This window comes from Mobula birostris, chromosome 11 (genome assembly GCF_030028105.1).
Source record: "Mobula birostris isolate sMobBir1 chromosome 11, sMobBir1.hap1, whole genome shotgun sequence".
In the NCBI taxonomy this organism is placed as follows: Eukaryota; Metazoa; Chordata; class Chondrichthyes; order Myliobatiformes; family Myliobatidae; genus Mobula; species Mobula birostris.
In genome coordinates, this window is record NC_092380.1 from 71,958,338 (window position 1) to 71,981,216 (window position 22,879).

Sequence of the window (22,879 nt, forward strand, 5' to 3'; positions counted from 1 at the left end):
CACTCTTAGTCTGACCTCTGCCCTTTGACCTGTTTGGCATGGGTGACTCTACCTAGAGCCTCCAGCCAGCATAGTTTTCAGGGTCATTTAGGTATGTAAGCACCCAAACTATGAAAAGGTTGTGGCCCTGTCGGAGGGCATTGAGTACTGCATAGCTTAAAATGGTCCCCATTATATAGTATCTTATCAGCTATGCCACAAGCAACCACATACGAACTCCACTAGTATTGTATTAAAATGGCAATGCAATAGAGATATCTCACTCTCCAGATGTCACCCTCCAGATATCATGGGAGATTACAGACACAGAATAATGTTGCTAAGCTAGTTGCATCTGATGTTTGCCTCTCACATGAAGCCTGAAACTGACAAGCACATTATGACCTGCAAAGTTTCTTGAACAAACACAAATAAAATCTGAATAACAAAATTATTATCTGTGGCCTTGAGAGATCTGTTTTTCACTTTAAGAGCATGACATGCTGTGTGTTTGGAGTTTAATACTTCCTGCTTTCTGTATGGTTTATGCATTTCCACTCTTTCTCTAATTTCCTGCAGGCAGGTTCTGATAAGTGATGGTATAAAGTTACTTGTGCAATGGCTGCTGGAAGAGATTTGCTTAATTGGCAACTTCTCAATACATCCAGAGATAGTCCAGAACTAAGTTGTTCAATCATCTGGGTGCTATTGTAATCAAGTCTGAATCTGACCTGAACTCTTTATAGTTTACAAAGGCTGGCAGTGAGAATCTCGGCTTGTTAGTCTTGCCTTAACAGAGGAATATGAAGCCAGTTTAGTACACATAATCATCTGGAGGTCGATTGAGAGAGCACAGACCAGAAAACTGACCTTTTTGGGATGGCTGTTCGTACTATGGTGTTCTCCAGCAATAAAGTGTTGGAGCAATAGTATTCATAGACATTTATTTACCATTGAAATAAGGAAACAGTAGCCACAATGTATTCAATAACTGCACATTAAATATAGAAATGATGTGCCTGTAAATTGGATGTTGTCCCTTTTTATAAATACTAAAGCCAAGTCTGCTAAAGATCATGAAATTGGCCAAAGTATATTGAAAACAGCCCAGTAGATGGTTTGCATCCAGACTGATGTGTTAAAATAGGACCATCAAAGATCCCAATGGGACTGAGTTCATTTGGGCATGACTTCTGACAAATGCTGTGCATAATCGTAAAAGGTTATCAGCCCTTAAAAGCACACTAGATGGCAGAAGGGACAGCCATACACAATATCACTGCCATGGAGAGAGAAGGAGTGAGAGAGGGAGGGAGAGGGAGAGAGAGAGAAAGAGAGAAAGAGACTGCAGGGGAGAGAGAGGACTCTCAGAATCTCTGAGAGAGACTTGGCATTCTCAATGGTGAGACAAATGCCAGTAGGATAACATTGGAAGCTCATGGCAAGAAGTAACTCCAGGTGTGTCCTCCAGATGTGAGAATCTGTTCTCATTTGATCAGTGTAAAAATAAATTTCATGTCCTCACAAGAAATGCCACAACACTGACAATATAATGAGCCAGCTCAGTAAATGGATCAAGAATTCATTTATTGATGTGTTCTGATTAGGGTAAGTGTTAGTGCCAAGCAGATGTGAGGCTTATTCAGAATCAGCTGGGCTCTTTCAACTGTTTACTGATGAACTGCAATGGTGTTATGAACTGGTTTGGGGAGAGGGTCCCATTGGATACAGTGCTATGATTTTTCAGTGTCATTTTTAATCACATCCCTATGTCAAGGCTGTCAATACCACTGTCCTTGGACATCAGAGGTTATGGGTTTTGAGAGGAAAAGTAAATCGGCCATGATTGAATGGCAGAGCCAACTCGATGGGCTGAATGGTCTAATTCTTCTCCTATGGTCAAATGGTCTGTTGGGAGATGAGATGTGGTGGATTTTCCCAGTAGCCTTCCTTTGTCCTTGAGCTCCTCTTCCTCCTGCTGGTTTTCAGCCTGCATCTTATCTCCCCCTGGCTGTGACAGAGGGGAAAAAGTAACAGCTGCTAGTACATTGTACTTGTAGGAAAATGGCTGAAGCTATATGTGCATAATTCCGTATCAGTAAGAAATTTGCACAGTGGTACTGCCGAGAACTTAAATTGTTTTCACTGCAGGTCGGGCCAATTTAATAATCTTCACCCTTGATCAAAGGCAACCTTCAGATTGCAGCTTTCAATATACAGCGATGATATACTTATGTTGACCAGATGTGTATGATATACAGAGCACATCAACCAGATGCAGACACCAGAATTTAACTTTCAGTAGCCTATAACACTTCCCACAGTGGTCTTTGCACTTTTGTGTCCCGTAGCAATCCACCGAACTTTTGCCAGGAGCCAGGGAAGAAGAAGGTAAACCTCACTACACAGGATCCAACCTCCTGGATGGTGCCACCTGCAGAAGATGTCTGTCCATTCAGTCTCCATGAAGATGAACATTGATGCACTTCCCAAAAACATGTTTTAATCCACCAGGAATATCCTTTGGTGATCTTCAACCAGTTTAACATTGAGGGGGTGGAAGATTTCTGTGGAAGAAAGGGTCCAGATGTTAATGAGAGCTGCAATCTGCTGGACCAATTCACGCATGAGAGGACTTGTCCATGTTTTGGGCTGAAACCGTGCACCCATCCTGATTGACAATTATCTTCTTCACACAGATGCTCCTCACCTCACTGAGTTCATGCAGCAGGTTATTGCTCCAGATTCCAGTGCCCGCCGTCTCTTGTTCCTCTATGAACGAGAGCTCATATTGAGCATCTGAGTACAGCCTGCACTCGCAGTAAGCCATAAATTTTGGCAAATCCTAGAGCTTGCCATCGACCTCCTCTGAGGGACCCAGTCCAAAGACTCCAGTACAGTGAGATGTCATTTTGTAGAATGTAAAAGTGAGATTGTGAATGCATTGCTGATATGAAAGGTGTAGGGAGGATGTAATGTCCTCAGGGGTAGGATCTTCACTGGTGGGCATGATTTTGCTCCACACCCCAGAATCCCAGAGCTGCCCTGAGCGGCCTGATCACAAAGTTGGCAATGTCACCACTCAATGAATATATTGGCAGCTCAATGCTGTATAAAAGCATTTCCCATTAGTGTAAGTATATCTGAGCTTTGGTGGGTGTCTGAGCAAACTGTAGTCAATTCTGAAGCTATACTGTCATGTACCCAAGAGGTCTTGCAGATGCTGGAGATCCAGACTAACGCATACAAAAGGCTGGAGGAACTCAGCAGGTCAGGCAGCATTCATGAAAAGGAATAAACAGTTGATGTTTTAGGGTGAGGCCCTTCATCAGGCCTGAAACAACGAATGTGTATTCCTTTGCATGGATTCTGCCTGACCTGTTGAGTCCTTCCAGCATCTTTTATGTGCTTCCCTGTCATGTGCTCGGATGTCAGCAGAAATAGGAAAATTGTAACCAATCAGGCAATGTGTTCACTGCTGACTGTTGAATGAAGTTCAACCTTTATGCCAGAAGGGGTGGAATCATTCCGTGCACAACTAGTGCTACCACTGGACACATGCCTGAGTCATGGAAGTGACTCGCCCAATTTCCCCAATGGACCCAATTTCACTCAAACATCATCTAACTTGGGAGTTAAATTGCTTTAATGAATAGTTGTGCTTTCAAAAGGGTGTTTATTGATCCACTTCTATGCTACTATCTATAATAAACATCATCAACGTCACTGAGCCAATTGCTTTCTCGTGTTTTTGCCTAGCCCCCCACTATGGTTGTTTTCTCTCTTTATTTTCTACCCATTGCAACTTTTGTTTGCTTGATCCTTCATCTGGAGCCTACCTCTTAATCCTGTTCAAAATCCTCACCTCAGCTGGAACTGCATCACTGCCTCCAACAGTCTCCAGCCTGTCAATTCTCCTGTTATAGTGTTGCCCACAGAACAGAATCTTCCAAGGCTGCTTCTTTTCAACTCAACCCCTCTAATCCCTGTCATGTGGTCTATGTTGGTCCTTCTCCCCCCCCCACCCCTCTTTCCCTGTGATGTACCCAAGGTTTTCATTCATTAGGACTCCCGTCTGCTTTTGTTAATGACACTTTACCCACCTTGATTCTGCCACCTTTTTTTTGAGGGCTTCTAAATGTATATATGAATAGGGAGGGAAAATAAAGGGCAGAAAGGAGTGGATTAAGTGTGCAGCTTGGTTTAGAGGTTTCCCTTTTTAACACACAGCGTAATGGTCACCTGGCAGCAAGTCATTAGCATTTCCCTCAGCCCCTCTTCCTCACAAAAAAATCCGCACCACATGCTAATTAGAGGTTTTGAAACTAAGCAACCTGTGTAAAATCAGACATTTTAATTTGCAGGTTTAATGGCTGTATTATGATAACTGGCTTTGAAATGTGCTTCTCGTGTTCCATCAGTGTACACCAGATTAACAGAGGCTGACAAAATTAAAAACCTTACAATGTGACCTTTGCCTGGGATAAAAGGCTGTTTCATAACAATTTCCTTTTGTTCTTTGTCTGAGCTATTACTCCAAAAGGAGACTCCGTTTAATCTAAGTAAATGCATCATTACTGGCCTAATCCATGTCCTTCTGTCAATGTCTGCTTTAATTAAATGAGAAATGCCAGCAAAAGGATCTCACACACATGGTTACGATTGGAGTGGGAAAGGCTGGTTGATTGGACCTGGATGAAACTGAGATTTCATTTCATTATTTTATCCTCGTGTCCAATTGTTGGGCTATTAATTTATAGCATACAAAAGACTCAGATGAAATTTGCATAAAATATACTTCAAAAATGGCCATTTCACTTATTTGTGTTGATTGTTCCCCTGCCTATGGTTATTAAATAAACTTGATTGTACCTTGTTATGAGATAACAACACAGTAGTTTCAGATCATCATGAACTATAATCACAAAAGACTATTTCCTTGAACTCTTAAACACTACTGCCATATTTATAATAACATATATCTATTTTAGATATAACAGAAAACGGTTGGAAAAAAAAATTACAGGTTTTACATATTTGAAGAGAAAACTCAATGGAATTATTAATACTTTGGAGATCAGAAACTTTAAAGCAGTGATTTTTTTTACCTGTCTTTATGGATGACCTTTGTAATATGATTGCCTCAGTTACTGTTTGTATTTAATATTTCAGTAATATTTGAGTAATATTATAAATAATGTTTGATTAAGCATTCTTTGTTGTTTATGGGTTAGATGTAAAAGTACGTAAATGACATATGCCATTACACCACCACATCATACGAACACACCTCACTTAAAGTAAAATCGAATTTAGGCTCGCATTTCCAGCTCCCTGGTTTTCCTTTCAATTAGTTACAAAACATATAGCTACCAACAAAGCTTTTGCCCAACTGCTGACTCTAATGCAGTCCTAAGTGATTTTTGAAAATACTGTTTCCAGTTCTATTAATATTATATACCTCCATTGAAAAATCTTTAAAATCTTAATGTATGCTGAAGAGCTAAATCTGGACATTGACAATTCACCCAAAATATTGCCCTTCTCTCAGACGTTTCTGAAAATATTATGGCGGTGCTCAAATCTCTGCTGAAGTATTCACAGATTCTGAAGTGGAAAGGTCTACCAAAATCTGATTCCCTGAGTTTGTTTTTCATCCACCCTTTTTCTTTAATGTTTTGTTTTTTTCTTAACTAAATTGTACAGAGTATCAAAAGAATGTTTGCCCCGAGAGGTGATGGAATAATTTTTCTCCTTTTTATCTTCAATCCCTGGTTGTGTAATATGTAACTGAATAGATCTCCTTGTAGCATTGAACCCTGGAATGCTGTTATAAATGGTTGAAAAATGGCTGTTGTAGTGTGTAGTAATGTGGTTTACAAGTGGATCTGTGTTCCAGAATGATGGCTAGAATGTTCTGGCCCCATTTAAATCCTGCTGTACAATATCATAACTGCATCAGGTAAAAATATAATGTGAAGGAAGAAAAAAAGAATCACGCAGCTGAGAGGCTGCAAATTGAATGCAAGTAAGTAATGTAAAAGCTCCTGCATACTTAATAGGGGTTCCCTGAGTTATTCTTATAGGACACACAATTCTCATCCCACCTTTGCAAAGTGTCATTAGTTAAGTGGTCTTCTGCCTTACTAGATGATCATAGAAATCCCCTGCAGCATCTTGAAGAAGAAGCGACTAGAAACCAGAAATGTTATGATGTGTTTCTGGTTCCTGGTCGCTCCCTTTTTTTTGTTGCTATCTTTTGCAATTTTGATCAGGGTGGCCTGCAGGTAACGATAATGACTGTCTGTGGGTAGGTGAATCTTATCGTTATATACTGCATACATACTTTGATAATAAATGTACTTTGAATCTTTAAATCTTTGAATCTTTGAATTGGAGTTTTCACACCAGTAAATTGGCCAATATCTCCATCTCAAATACCTTAGTAATCCAGTTTACATGACCATTAACTTATTGATGTACATGAGACCTTATTTATCCAGGAAGGTGTTGTGTGTTCCATTTTTCAACAAGAATTACATTCCAAAGTTAACATATCTGTGGTGATATGCTTTTCTTGCCAATAGAGTATACTCTCGCTGTTAGTTGGCATAAGCGCTGCTGATGCCCAATGAAAGTGTGGGTAAACTTGAGAACTTTCCCTGATGCCAGCTGATATAGGAGAAGCCATAAAAAATCCATCCATGGCATCTCTCACCTCCTGATAAATGCAAACTGGAAATATTCCAGGATGGACACCCTGCAGAAATTTCTTTGTTCTACTGTGAATGCCTGCACCAAAATGAATCTCGGGGCAGTATATGTACTTTGATAATAAATTTACTTTGAACTTTGGAATGGCTTCTGAATCGTAGGCTCTTCATCATTGATCTCGGCTGGAATTTCAGGTTCTTTGTGTTCATACAGTAAAAGTGATGTTGCAAAAATGTGCTGTAGATGTCTATGTTCTATGTTCAATGTTCTATATACTGTTTTTGGGAGGAGACTGAATTTTATTGTGGCGTTTTTCCACAACAAATAGCTTCTGTGTATATACTTTAGGCGTCCGTTGTGAAGAGCAGATCTCCTGAGGCCAATGGAACTACAGTGGATTCCGATTAATTTGGCCATTGTTTAATTGGGACAGCCACTTATTTGGGACAACTCTTAAAGAATAAAAACTAATCAAGAAAATAGCTGGGATTCCCTTCCTTTATTTGGGACAATATACTGCTTAATTGGGACAGAAAACTGTTGCTGAACAGCTTCTAACTAGCATCAGATGTGCATACTTGTGTGGCCATTAGAAATTACACTGTGCTTAGAGAGAACAATTTTTAAATAGTGTCTGTTGCATGCACTTGTGTTCAAAAAGCAGTGACTTTTGTTACTGATAGTTGGTGAGAAATAAGCTGCAAGACAACACAGAATTGTTTTGCTCCTGCAATTTCAAGCATTTAGCATCTTTAAGCCTGAATGCTTGAGTGAAAATAAAATGGTTTCATTGCTTCAACAAATTATGAACTACGAAGAATTTGAAGTTATTGACACTCATCTTGAATGTTACAATGAAAATGAAGATTTGAAGGATGCAATCATTGATATCATTGTATGGAGGCAGTCCTTTATCTACACTAGGAGTCTGCACTGATTTTGTTCATTTACAGAAAACCAAAAGAAATTTCAGTGTACATGGGATGAATTCCTCCATCGATAATAATTAGGAACTAATCCGCAATATTATAGTGCTCTGGTAGAATTGATAGTTTTTTAATTTGTTCAGTATTTCATTTAAATACTTAATTTGTTACTCAGTTAAATGGCAGTTAGTATTTTGTATACTTTTTAAAACCTTTCCATGAAACTTCAGCTAATTAAGGTAGCTGCTTAATTGGACCAAAATATACTTGTCCCGGTATGTCACAATTAACTGGTCTTCATTTGGAAGTGGGAAGGGACAGTGGCAGAAGTGATGCTCTTTTACAGTGAACATTGGTCTTATATATACTTGAGTGATGTTCTCGATGCAAAACCTCCTTTCTACCGCTTATTAATTGTAATTAAATATAGTGGAGAATAGCAATTAATTTGAATACTCACTTTTTATTAATATGGAAATGTGCAAACCTTGTCAAAGCTGTCATATTTACATACATGGTGTAAAAATATTTAAGACAGGATATCTGTTTTTCAGGTAGATGCTGAATAAATCTCGGCAGCAAGATGTTTTCTACTTCCCTCATTCCCCACGATATCTGACATTATTTGATGTAATAAAAAGGAAAAGTGCGTAACAGTCAGATTCTTAATTAATTTTGCTTAACCAGATGAAGATAAATGAAACATGTTGTGGCTCATGACAATGAGAGGTCCATTTAATGCTTTTTGCTTCTATCCTTTATTCTCTCATTCACTCACTTGTACCCCTTTTCTTCTGCCTCTATCTTAGCATCATAAGCAGTAATTAATAGTTCTGGGGAATGGTCCTCAGGCAGAGATTGGTGACATCTGTGCATTGCTTTCCTCTATTTCACTTATACTCTGTTCTCTTCAATCAAGGCTTAATGGAAGTTTAAATTCCCATAGCTATAAGGAAGGTAATATAGCCCATGTACTTAATTGTATGACAGATCCAACAACACATCACAAAGCATAAAAATCTGGGTTTCATATGCTGCCTGTTCTCTATCATTCTGGTCCTCTGCATTAAAAAGGGTACCATCAGTGGTGGGAATATGCTGCATATCCTATTGAAAATACCACAATGCAAAAATGTCTTGCTGCCCACTGCCCTTTTTTTCTATGATTCTCTTTCCCTGGTTTTACTTTTATTTTTCTCTATTAGCTGTTTCTGAACAATTATAAAACAGCAAACAAAGGCTTGTTTTTAGCAGCTCCCAGGCATTGCTGTTTAAATTACCTTTTCGGACAAAAAGTGACTGTCAAGAGATTCTGTAATAGCCCCTGTGGACAGTTCGGGATGGTGCATGTATGGCAGTACAGACTTATCATTATGGCACCCATTCTCCAGTCGTTTATTTTTTCAACTATTAAACAATAGGTTGTTGATTGTGTGGACAAGGCCAGAACAATTATGTTCTGTGTTTAATGGTAGACCAGCATTTTAATGCCCTCTTTTAATAATGGTCTCATTATTGTTTTTTTTTCTCCTTAGACTGGGCCTCGGGAGGAGGAATATTTTGTGGAGGTACGTCATTATTTTGCAAATTTCCTTTAGCCCATCATGTTGTATGTGTTACACAAAAAAAATCAGAGCTAATTAAAGCATCCAGATAGGCCACTGGTATTCAAGCACATAATTTAAAAGGTAGCATACATGATTGGCTGGCTAAAAGGTGGTAAAAAGAGGGGATTAGGCCAGTTGCTGTGGTAACTCCCACTTTCCATCAACACAGAACAATGCACTGTGTTTCGCTCCCACCTTGGTGCAGAAATTGGTTTTGTTTTGAGAGGAAAGGGCTTTATGATGAATTGGAATTCAGCCTAGCAGGATGGAGTTTTAAAGCTGTTAGAGGAGACCTTTGGGGATAACAGAGATGAAAGGTCACGGCAGACTCCATGGACACCAAAGGTCACTGCCTTTTACAACAATACTTTGTCCTCTGTGATTATCGGCTAAATGAAAGGTGCAAGCTTGCACTGAAACAAATATCTCTGCTTTACCAGGTGGATTCCTCCAAAATGGCTTTTAATTCACTGTTCATAAAGGTTAAAGGAGTCTTTTTTTAACATGCTCTTTGTTGCCATTTAATTTTTTTTACCTCTTCCCTGTCTTGTTTATTTCATTCATCCACATCAACACCCTCCAGCCTCAAAACTATAAATTTTCTGGAACATTGTGCAGGTGATTTCAGCAGAGCACTATTCAGTAATGGCATCAGGATATGAGTAAGGTTGTCAAAACCTCCCATGTTTCCCAGAAGTCCAGATTTATAGCTGCATTTCCTTGGACAGTTGTTGGAGAAAAACACTTTGCATCTGTCCTTCTCAATGAGCTGCACTCAGCCAGTCCTATCCTTGCCCCCATCTTGAATGCTTTTTAATTCCTGCTATTCCCCTGTTGGAATTTCCTTCCGGTTGGTTACCTTGCTCTGGAGTCAGTGAAATTATGGTAAAGAGTTGGCAGTAGCAGTCTGCGGGAATAAAAATGAGCCAAAAGGAGTCGGACCAAAAGAGACCAGAGCAGGATGCTCTGAAATTAGGGACTAGGGAAAGACATCAACATTCACTGTGTATGGCTTAAAGGATAAAAACTAACCTACTTTTAAGGAGTCAGCTGGGGCATTTCAAAATATTTTTGCTATTTTGCTAGAGGGTTTCAGGATTACGGGCCGCTACAAATGCCTAAACTAAAAAAAAGCAACTGTGACACCTGATGCACTTATGGGGGAGCTCTGCATTGTCAGAGGTGCCATCCTTCGAATAAGATGTTCAACCACATCTCGGGTTTGCTCCTGTGCCAGTAATATGAAGATCAGAGGAGCTGTATCCTAGGTATTCCGGCCAATATTTACTCCCCAATAAGCATTAAAACAAATAATTTGGTCATTGTTTCCAGTGAGGCTGCAGGTAAATTAGGTGTCACACATTACTGCAGTGACTACCCTTAAATGGATTCATTGCTTTTAGCTAGGGTGAAGTTGTCCTGAGCTTTATAGATACAAGTTATTTTTCCTTCTGGATTTTCTCCCCAGTTGCCTTTCATTCAGGAGATTAGCAAGTTACAATTACAATGCTACATTATATGCAGTTTGTTAAGAGATTAAATGGATATAAAATAATTTTGCTTCTTCATCAGGGCAATACTGTATTACAAAGTAATGCAGGTGTTACCGTCAGTGATGCATCTATGGAACTGATAGGTAAAGTGAAATGTATTTTCCTTTTCACGTATGTTACTATTGCACACTGACCAAAGTGTATGAAGTTAATGAACTATTAATACCTCTAATGGTTACTGTGGGACTATATGCAGTAATAAGCAACAGATGTGCTGTGGATGGGGAACCAATAGGAACCACCATTCTTGTGTATGTCATTTAGGAGTCTGGTCTTCAACATGTTACTTGCGATCAGGGTAACTGAAGTGCTAAGAAATATTGAGGTCACTTTGTTAGTTGATAATTAGAAGGAGTATAAATTAAAAAATAACAATTGTACCTTAGGTTCAATGGAACTACTGACAGAAATTCCTTGCCATAGTTACGGGGATGAGTTAAGACTGACAAGGTAAAAGAAATTATTGTTTCTATGTGGTGAACTTCATGTTCTTTTTCCAGGATGTGGTGAAGCCCTTAACAGCAAATGAGATACTTTTTGAAATATGGTGACAGTTGTAATATAAAAACAACAGTTACTAATCTGTATATAGCGAGCTTCCACAAGCAACAATATAATAGTAACCAGATTGTCTGTTTTGAAAATATTGATTGAAGCATTAATATTGACTAAGTAATCAGAGATAACTCCTTAAAATAATGCCATGTAAACTTCATCCGCACCTAAATTAGTGGATGTAACTCAGGTTAACAATTAATTTGAACGTTCGTTCCAACAAAATAACACTTCCTCATTACTGCAGTACAACGGCAGCTAATATTTTTATACTCAAATCTATGGTGTGGGATTTGAGCCCACGGACTTATGAAAAACTGCTACTAGCTGCTATGCAGCTTACTCCTGGAAGTTAAGCTGAGAATTTGATATTTTCTGTTCTACTATGTACTAATAAGAACAGGGGCAAGGAGGAAAAGCCTGCATGATTTTGCTGTGGTTTGATTGGAACATGCTGCAGAAATAGAGAAGAAGAAAGATGTGGAGAGACAATAACATTTTTAAATAAATAAATGATCACAGAGTAGTGCTGATAAAACTACAAAATGTGTTGATGGGCAGATCATTTTTACAAGGCTTGAATCACAGAAGTATTTTAAAGAACTGTACAGAAATTCCACTTTGTTCATTTTTAACAGACAGAGTGAAAACTCAGATTTTTGAAAGAGTTCTGAGATGCTGAATTGGTTCCTGCTTTTATGAGAGCGGACTCCTTTGCCTACTGCTCATATATAACTGCTGCTCAATTCTTTATTCTGCTAGCCAGCTGCAAGCTGCCCTGGAATAAACTGGTGTGTGGTGCATACACAATGGTTCTCTGTAAAATCCAAATGACTTCTGCATTGGCAATATAATAAACAGCTGCTGCATGTGACAGGACCCTATACTAACGTCCTTCATTGGACGAGAGGAGGAACACTTTAAATAACTTATTAACTTTTGTTTCCTGAGTAGTGATGGCATGTCTATGATCTCAGTATTAACATGCAGCCCATTAAATAATGAGACTCTATCTGCGTTAAGAGTCAGCCATTGCTTAGAAAACCATGGATTTTCCCTTCTCCAAAGGCCTCAAATTCCACCTGAGATAAGGAATAGGACTTTGGGCACCTGAAGCAGTTATATTTCACTCTGGTTAATGAAGTAACTTATCATGAGCTGTGTCCAGGATTTGGAGACATCTCAACTTCAACACCAAAGACATAAAACAATAAATAAATGGCTGTTATTCAGAAAACATCTGCATTCTAAAATGCTGAAAAGTGGTGGACAGTAATTAGCTTCTGAATATTGCTTTATTTTGCTGCTAATATTATTGGCCCTGTAGATAACACTCAAAGTGAGGCAGTTGTGTAATAAAGACAGGTAATTGTTATGTTGCAGCTGGCAGTATCTTGTATACACATACAAAAGCAAAATATAATAGATGTTGAAAATCTGAAATAAAACAGAAAATGCTGTAGGTAGGAGTCCTGCCAGTTTCTTTGGAGAGGAAAACAATATTGACTTTGCAGACTTCCATCAGAATAGAGTCAATTGGCTTGAAGTACTAATTCTATTTCTCTCTTCATTGGTGGTACCTGAGCATTCCCAGCATGTCCTGTATTTGTTATGGTTAAATATGACATTTTTTATATTGCGTGTAAACTGTGAAATTCTTGCAATCCATACCATGCTTGTTTACCTTATGGCCTGCACTGAGATTCTGCACAGTCAGTCAGAGGAAGAGCAACGTGATAATGGTTCCTATACATTTCACACTACGTATATTTCAAACCTAGACAGTTTTCTAGATGCAAAAGATGTAGAGTAGAGAATTTATGCAGCAAAGGTCATTGGATAATCGTCTGAATCCTAAAAAGTAAGGATTATTAATGGTATTGGAACATCAGGCACTGTTTCCTTTGACCTTGAATGGTCAAATGCCATCCATTCTATTTACTGTACCTAGTGAGTTCTCCTCCATAATCCTGACCACAGTTAACATACCCCAGTGGTCGACTCTAATACTGCATGATGCCATCCCTGAATAAGAAACAGTCCATCCTGATGCATTTCAAATCATAGTTGGAGGCTTCAACCAGGCTGGTTTGAAGAAAACCCTGCACAACTACCATCAGCATATAACCTGTAGCATCAGAGGTCCCAACACACTGAACCACTGTTATATTAAGATGAGGAATATCTACCATTCCATGCCCAGACTGCATTTCACTAAATTAGATCACTAAACTGTTTTTCTCCTACCTAGATACAGGTAAAGCTCCTGAGGTTAGGGCAACAGAGATTAGGTAACGGGAAGGCAGGAGAGTGGCTATGGGATTGCTTCTAGTCAGTGGACTGGGCCATGTTCAAGGCCTCATCTGTGGATCTAAATGAATACACTGTGGTTGTCACGGTTTTTATTAAAACAGTTGTAGATGAGTGTGACCTACAAAATCATTCCGAGTTCCGCCAACCAGAAGCTCTGGATGAACCATGAGTTCTGCAGTCTGCTGAGGGCCGGATCAGAAACATTCAAGTCTGGTGACCAAGAAAGTTACAAGAGGTCCAGGTACAATCTCTGGAAAGCCACCTCATGGTTGAAGTGGCAATTCCAGACTGAACTTGAATCAATGAAGGATATTCGGCAGTTGAATTCTATCACCCTTTATAAGTTTGAATCAAGTGACATAGGTGACAACAGGGCTTCATTTCCAGATGAGCTGAAAGGCCTTCTATACCAACTTTGACCATCAAAACATGAAGGGACCACTACAAACTCCCACAGCCTCTCATGATCCTGTGAGTTTAATGTCTGAGGCTAAAGTGAGAGCAGGAGAGTGAACCCATAGAAAGCCTGTAGTCCTGATGGAGTACCTGGCCAAGTACTAAAGATCTGTGCTGATCAACTGGCTAGAATGTTCACAGAGATCTTTAACATCTTGCCTTGGCAGTTTGAGGTACCCACCTGCACCAAGCAGGCTTCAACTATACCAGTGCCTAGGAAGAACATGGTAACCTGCCTCAATGACTATCATCCAGTAACACTTACATCCACAGTGATGAAGTGTTTTTAGAGGTTGGTGATGAAACATATCAACTCCTGCCTGGAAGCGACTTGGATCCACTCCAGTTTGCCTACTAGAACAACAGGTCCACAGCAGATGTCATCTCATTGACTCTTCACTCAACCCTGGAACATCTAGACAGCAAAGATGAATACATCAGGGTGCTCTCTATCGACTACAGTTCAGTATTCAATATCATCATTCCCTCTAAACTAATCGATAAACTTAAAGACCTTGGTCTCAATAACTCTTTGTGCAATTGGATCCTGGATTTCCTCATTTGCAGACCTCAGTCAGTTTGGATTGGCAATAACCCCTCCTCCACAATCCCCATCAGCACAAGTACACCACAAGGCTGTGTGCTTAGTCCCCTGTACTAATCGCTTTACACCTATGACCGTGTGGCTAAGCATAGTTCCAATGCTATCTTAAAGTTTGCTGATGACAGCACTGTTTTGGGCTGAATCAAAGTAGGCGATGAATCAGCATATAGGAGGGAGATTGAAAATCTTGCTGAGTGGTGCCATAGCGACAACCTCTTACTCAGTGTCAGAAAGACTAAGGAGCTGATTTTTGACTTCAGGAGGATGAAACCAAAGGTCCATGAGCCGGTCCTCATCAGAGGATCAGAGGTGGAGATAGTTGGTAACTTTAAATTCCTCAGTGTTATTATTTTGGAGAACCTGTCCAGCACGTAAGTGCAGTTAGGGAGAAAGCATGGCAGAGCTGCTACTTCCTTAGGGGTTTGTGAAGATTCAGCATGACATCTAAAACTTTGACAGACTTCTGTAGATATATAGTGGAGAGTATCTGGACAGGCTGCCTCGCAACCTGGGATGGAAACACCAATGCCCTTAAATGGAAAACTCTACAAAAACTAGTGGATATGGCCCAGTCCATCACAAGAGAAACCCTCCCCACCGTTGAGCATATCTACATGAAATATTGTAACAGAAAAGCAGCATCCACCATCACGGACCCCCACTTCATGCTCTCTTCTCAATGCTGCCATCAGGAAGAATGTACAGTCACACCACCAGATTCAGGAACAGTTAATACCCCTCAACCATCAGGCTGTTGAACCAAAGGGGGAATGTCACTCAACTTAACTTCATCATTGAAATGCTCCCACAACATATGGACTCGCTTTCAAGGACTCTTCATCTCATGATCTCAATATTGATTACCTAAGTTGGTGCGGTCTTTCATTGGGTCTATTAGGGTTATTTTTCTGTTATGGATTTATTGAGTATGCCCACAAGAAAGTGAATCTCAGAGTTGTATATGGTGACATTTACATACCTTGATAATAGCTTTACTTTGAACTTTGATTCCTTTTCTTGCCTTTGGCTTGAGGTCAATTATATTACACTTGGCATTTATCCTGCTTGGACTAACTAACATTGTAGGAAACAAGGGTTGAACCTTTGCTCATTCGGATTTGCAGAGCTCATCATGGGTTTCAAATTGAAGAACTCGCTTTCATCTTTATGATGATATTAGACCTAGGAATTAAGTCATCTAATACCACATTTACGTCCATTGTGTGATCCAAACTCAGGCAAAATTCTTTAAGATCATGCACTTCATGGGAATTTTAAAAAGTCTGGGATTCTTGCTTTGGGTCCTTGTGCTCTGCGGGAAATTATCTGACTCAGAAGTGTCCTGTGATATTTAATTTGTGCCTGGATTCTGTGATGACTGGTCACATCAATGTGCCACTCATGAAGAGGTAGAGATAAACCTTCCAAAGACTGAGCAGATAACCAAGGTACATCTCCAATTTGATAGTCTTTGTTTAGGTACATTCTTATCTGGCTCTTCTTTGGCAACGCCCCTCCCCCACCCACCAGAAGCCACACCATACCAATGTGACCCTTGCCTAACTTACTTTCCCTACCATTCGGTTGGCTAATTTATTCTATCCAAGCTTCCCACCCCCCCCCCCATTCTTTGCCCTAAAATAAGCGGATTTACTTAATGTGCATTGTGATGGAGGAGGTTGTAGGAAGGTAAAGCCTTTTCTTTGGTGTAGGACACCTTATGTTATTCACTACAAAAACTCCCAGTGGTGGGTCTGAAAACCAGTCCCGATGAAGGGTCTCGGCCCGAAACGTTGGCTGTTTACATTTTCCTGTAGATTCTTCCCAGTCTGCTGAGTTCCTCCAGCATTTTGTGCATGTTACTTTGGAGTTCCAGCATCTGCAGATTTTCTCGTGTTTCTGAAAACCAGGTGCTCGTTGGTATGTCACAAAATAACTGTGACATTAAAGGTGCCAGACAATTATTAGACATTATTATTTGAATGAATCAACTTCAGTGCCATGGTGTCTATTTTAGAAACATTAATGTCACAGTTAATTCCTAAAGAGCAATAGTAATGTTAACTTTGATTCCCTTCAATGGAATCTCCATAACATCTGCTATTCAGATGATTGGTGATATTATATCATTTTAGCTGATTACTGCAAAACCAACAAAGTAAGCTTTACCACTTCCATCAGGTCATAGGAAATTTATTAGCAGCTTTAAAATATTGCAGAATACTTGACATGAATTTGACAGTGAATAAAAATGAACTCAGATATTATCAGTGTATTTATCCGGGAGACAGAGACTAATAATGTTGTTATGTTGACTACCACTGAATGACTGTCAGTGCCCTGATGTGTGACTATGCAATGCTTTTGCTTTTGCCCACCACAGATGAATTTCTAGGCAAATATTTCTAAATCTTATTCTATATGGTCTAGATTTGATTTTATGATTTGTCCTTTCTTATACCTTCACCACATCCCTCCATACCCTCCAATACACAAACCAACCCTCCTGCTATCCATTACCATCATTTCTGCTTCAAAGAAATCAATTGTTCTGTATTAACCTAACAAATTCCTTTATTATTTAAATACCACTGTAGATCACACATGTCCCAAAACTAGGTATATAAGCCAGAGTAGTGCACAATTTCTTCAGACCCTTTGTCCAGGACCCAATCTGATGTTGATAAATGAACCCATTTATCATGATGAACCCATCATGATAAATGATGAACCCATTTATCAGGATTCCCATCCCAAGGCTTGGTGTGCACATTTGAAATCAGTACCCCAGATGGGGTCTGATCAAGGCACTGCATATCTGAAGCATTACTTCCTTACCTCTTTGTTCTATCATCATATTAAATTACATCTTTGTACTTGTGGACTAACTTTCAGTGTGCATAGACGGTTCCTTGCTTCTTAGTTTATGTTCACTCACCATTAAACAAATACTTTGATTTGTCTTTCTCACATCTAAAATCTGTAACTTCACAGATTCTTTTGTATTCAATTCTAATGACATAATTTTGCCCACTTATTTAATCATGGAAAAAAATATTCTAGAAGAAACTGATGATTCTATCTGGGAATAATGAAACATGGAAGATACATGATGGGGTACTTTGCAGGATTCAATACAGCTCATATTAATTTTTAATTTAGAGAAAACTGTTCAACGTGTATTGCAAATGTGTAGAAGCAACAAATTATGCAAAGTATTACCCAGGTGGATTAGTGAAAATGTTGAGAACGATAAATATAGATTGGGGAATAATGGGGCATGTGTTGGATGTAAAAGGAACGTTGGACTATGTGGATTATACCCAAATGGAGAATGGGGTCCCGAAAAGTAAGGAGAATAATGAGACTTACTACATGATACCCAGAGGAAAACAGCAGGAAATTCAGAGGAAATCCGTGGAATTAAAGGATTTGTAAAAATGTTCAGTAAGGAACGATATAATACATAGGGAATATTTCCGATGGGATACCATTTCCTTAGTTTAATATATAATTGAATAGATTCCATAGGGATTTAATGTTCTTATTTAATGGCTAACATCTGAAAGCCTTGTTGATATGTCAGACGTTCTAAAGACATTCCATTACTGGCAACACTTTCTGTGACAGAATTTGGTATTGTGGGCACATTGAATGACATCATTATTTAAAATGAAAATGCAAATCAAAGTTAGTTACTATATTATGAAAGTTGTCTAATACTAAATGACCTTTTTAGTACATGTGTGTGTTTATTTAATATTGATATGCCCAATAACTTTCAAGGTGTTGAATTATACTAAATGTTATTCAAAGATCTATAATTAAGTTTAATTATTTTCTAATATCTACAAAGTAAAACCATGTCTACCAGAATGGTTTTTGCAAGCAAAACACTTAACACTGAATGGAGGATTATTTTTAAAAATTTGCTGTAGGAATGCCTGATGCTTACAATGGATGTCTGAATAAAGGAAGCAGACCATACCTTAACATTAACATTCCTTACCTGGTTGCACACAAAGAAAATTTTCCTCCTCTCAGTAGACCATGATTCCATTAAACTCTAATGCTTGAAAATTCAGGCCTGCATGACGGTGATGCCAATAGTTTTGTGTCCAGTTCTATTCACATCTGACACTTATCCAAAACATTTATCAGAAGGAATTGTTGTTTAGTAATTGGGACTGAGAAACATGATTTTTTTTCTCTCATTCTTCCTTTCTTCTTTCTTACCTTCTTCTTTCTTACCTTATGACTGACATGAAGGAAAAGCTGTTCACTCAGAGATGGGTGAACCCTTGGAATTCTCAAGACTATTCTCAGTCAGTTATTAGCCATATACAAAACAGATTGGTAGACTTCTGGCTATTAAAGGAATCACCTGATGTGGTGACTGGCAGGAAAATGGTATTTGAAGCCGAAGAACAAGCATGATCCTGTTGAGTGCCTTTACCAATGTGGCCATATTTTTTTCTGCTCCTATCTCTCACATAGAATATAAAACGTAGAACTCTCCAGAATAGGAACAGGCCCTTTGGCCTACCATGTATTCTCTGACCATGATGTCACTCTAAACTAATCCTATCTGCCTGAACATAGTTTACTTATGTTCTTATACTACTGCTTTCTCAGTAAACCACCCTGGATCTGGGAGTATTCTAAATGACTTAGGGACATTCCCAACTGTCTGGCTCAGTACAACACTAAGCAATGTATTAACTATTACTGCATTCCTGTCGTGGGAATTAACACGCAGTCAATAATTAAATTGTTCTTATAAATCCTTATTGAATTAAGCCAAGCCTTAAAAGCCAAGTCTTTTAAACTAATTATAGCTTTTTTTTCTTTCAATTTGTGTGGTTATAATGTAAAAGTTAAATCGTACAAACTTGATAAGGCAAAACTACCATGCAAGCTTTTTGCTTCTTTATTGATGTGTGCTTCTGAATCCAATTAGGAGATTACTGAGCGTTATTTTAATAAATGATCTCTTCTCTAGGTTCTTCATACAGCCTTGAGTGACGTTCAAATTTGCTGCATTGTTTTATGATCATCCTTCTGTTGTGTTACCTCTTAACTGATGGATTGTGAAAGATGACCTTTGTCGGCTCCCAGCTATTGTTTGTAGATTGGTTGCACAGTCCCCAGGCTGTGAAAGGGCACATCTGCCATAGTGTTCTGGAAAACCTTCAGAGCAAAAGCTAAAGGGGAGGCTGATCAGGAGATAGAAACAGAATCTCTTTTGCTTTCCAAATATTTGCCTGGCCTTCACAAGCTATTTGCCTTTCACTGTTTACACTAGCTATTTAAGCATGCTTGAGCCAGATAGAGAGAACAAGAGAGAAGCAGAGAGAGACAAGGGAATAATGCACTCTGCTGACACAACTCATATTACAGCTGATCACAGGTATTCAGGTTCAGGCCGGGATTCATTTGCAGGTGTTTACAATAAGAAACAACTTATGAATTATTCTGGATATTGCCTGCTTTTTCTTCTAGTCAACTTCAGTTATAAATTCAACATTGACGTGGTTTATAACTTTTCTTCAAATTAGCACGGGATCTTAACCTTCCATAACTTGTAATGTTATTTTGATTTGAAAACTATGAAGGATGTTTGCGTATTGAAGTACCTTTTTACAATGATGTACATCCAGTTTTCAAGCATTATTTTGCAAAACTTTTAAGGATTCTAGTTTAAAATCTGAAGGAATAGACATGGGACAGAGCGGCAGGATATACACCCGAGTTTTAATGCTAGCTGAGTATAACTAACTTAAAAGCACACAGATTACAAATAACACCTCTGTATCACAAGACAAACATGTAGAAAGACAATGAAATTCCACTCAAAAACACTTTTAAGATATGGTTAAAGTTGTAAATTTCCAGAAAATCATGAAAGTTCCAAGTAACTCAGTTAGTGGCAGATACAATGCAATCTGAGAAAGGAATTGCTGTTAATGTGTGGAGTAGAACTACTTAGGAGCCCGGTCTTGTTTGGCTCTTCACCTGATGAAAAGCTCCAAACATTCATCCACATTCTTCTATGCAACAAAAAGGTTAGATATTGTAATATGTGTTTATTTTTCAGAACCCTGAATCAAAGTTAAATTGATATATGTTACATTTTTGCTTTAATGGTGATATATAACTTTTTTTGAATGTTGCAACATCATTGGTATAACTCCAACAGTAAACAGTGCACATGGTTTTTATTTTACTTAAGTTGTAGAATTGTTGAGCATGCTTAATGAGGCATGGATTTAAGAAGCATGGCTTTGATTCTTTGACCGCCCTCTATAAATTCTCTGTGTCTTTCTGCACTGGGGTTAATTTTGTGAGACACTTGTCCAGTTATAGTTACAGCCTACTTTATATTAAATCATATAATAATTGAGAATTTATATTTTATTTTCCAAATATTATATGATTTAATATGAAATTAAAATCTATCCAATGGTCTGTTGGGAGCAAAACAATTATATTTTAACTGGCAAGCATTAGGAAAATTGATGTGGATTAGAATTAGAATGAGAATCAGTATCAGGCTTATTATCACTCTCTTATATGACATCAAATTTGTTGCTTTACAGCAGTACAGTGCATAGAAATTAAATCACTATAAATTACAAAATAAATAGTCCAAAAAAACAGAATGATGAGTCAGTGTTCATAAGCTCATGGGCCATTCAGTAATCTGATGGTGAAGGGGAAGAAGCTGTTACTTAATCGTTGAGTGTGGACCTTCAGGTCCCTGTACCTTCCAGTAATGAGAAAAGGGCGTGACCCATTGGTGAAGGTTCTTCCAGTAATGAGAAAAGGGCATATCCCATTGCTGAAGGTTCTTCCAGTAACGAGAAAAGGGCGTGACCCATTGGTGAAGGTTCTTCCAGTAATGAGAAAAGAGCCTGTCCCATTGGTGAAGGTACTTCCGGTAATGAGAAAAGGGCGTGTCCCATTGGTGAAGGTTCTTGCGGTAATGAGAAAAGGGCATGTCCCATTGGTGAAGGTTCTTCTGGTGATGAGAAAAGGGCATGTCCCATTGGTGACAGTTCTTCCAGTAATGAGAAAAAAGGCCTGTCCCATTGGTGAAGTTTCTTCCGGTAATGAGAAAAGGGCGTATCCCATTGGTGAAGGTTCTTCCGGTAATGAGAAAAGGGCGTGTCCCATTGGTGAAGGTTCTTCCGGTAATGAGAAAAGGGCATGTCCCATTGGTGAAGGTACTTCTTGAGGCAGTACCTGTTGAGGATGATCTTGATGGTGGGGAGGGTTGTACCTGTGATGGAGCTGGCTGAGTAGACAGCCCACTGCAGCCTCTTGCAATCCTCCGTACCAGGCTAAGATGCCACCAGCCAAAATGATTTCCACCATACAACAGAACATAGAACAGTACAACACTGTATGTGCACTTCACCCGTTGATGCTGTGCCAACCTATATACTTTGCTAATATCCATGATCAATCTATCCTAACCGCCCTCAAAGCCCATAACAATCTAATTTTCTTGCATTTATGTACAAATGAATGTTTTAATGTCTCTATTATGTAAGAAATGTTTTAATGTCTCTATTGTATCATCCCCTTGCACCACCCTGACATGTGCTCCAGAAACCTATCACTATCTGTGTATACCTCTAGAAATTTTGGAGAGTCTTTGGTGACATACCAAATCTCTTTTAACTTCTAATAAAGCATAGCTGCCGCTGTGCATTCTCTATCATTACATCAATGTGATGGGTTACAATTAAGTTATATACTGTCATAAACCGTTCACATACTAAGCTGAGGAACTGTATTTAAAAATATTAGGAGGGAAAAGAAGCACGTTTTATTTAACAATTAGAAACAGGATCAGAACTTTGACTGGAAGGCTTTTAAAACAAATAGCATAAATAGGATTAGGTGGCAACGGATGCAATTTAATGGAACAAAATTTGAAGAATAAAGTAACAGCATTTGTATTTCATAAAACAAACTGGACCTTTTGTGATTGCTATGGTTCTCTGATTTTAAAAGGTTATTCTGAACATTCTGAACCTACTTTTCCCTGTTTTAATGCTTTGAATAATTTGAAAAATGTTGATACATTTAAGTGATTTCAATAAAGCTGTGAAAATGATTATGGACTCTCACTAGTATCATGATGGATTTAGCTCAGGTTTTCTT

The 22,879-nt window shown here is 38.7% G+C and overlaps 1 protein-coding gene across 17 annotated transcripts in view; it reads left to right on the forward strand.

Annotated features, from left to right (window-relative positions):
• sox6 (SRY-box transcription factor 6) overlaps positions 1-22,879 on the forward strand; it is a 618,625-nt gene that overhangs the window by 172,580 nt on the left and 423,166 nt on the right. For 13 of the 17 annotated variants that reach the window (XR_011887772.1, XM_072272513.1, XM_072272514.1 and 10 more), the window contains one exon: positions 9,155-9,187. The exons of 1 other annotated variant lie outside the window; for it this stretch is intronic. Coding sequence is in view for 11 of the 16 variants with exons in the window: in XM_072272502.1 (XP_072128603.1) it covers positions 9,155-9,187 (33 nt within the window). In the remaining 5 variants the exon portion in view is untranslated. Of the gene's footprint in view, positions 1-9,154; positions 9,188-11,165; positions 11,230-22,879 lie in introns of all 17 variants that reach the window. 3 more of the 17 variants (XM_072272504.1, XM_072272506.1, XM_072272505.1) reach the window with 1 other exon arrangement.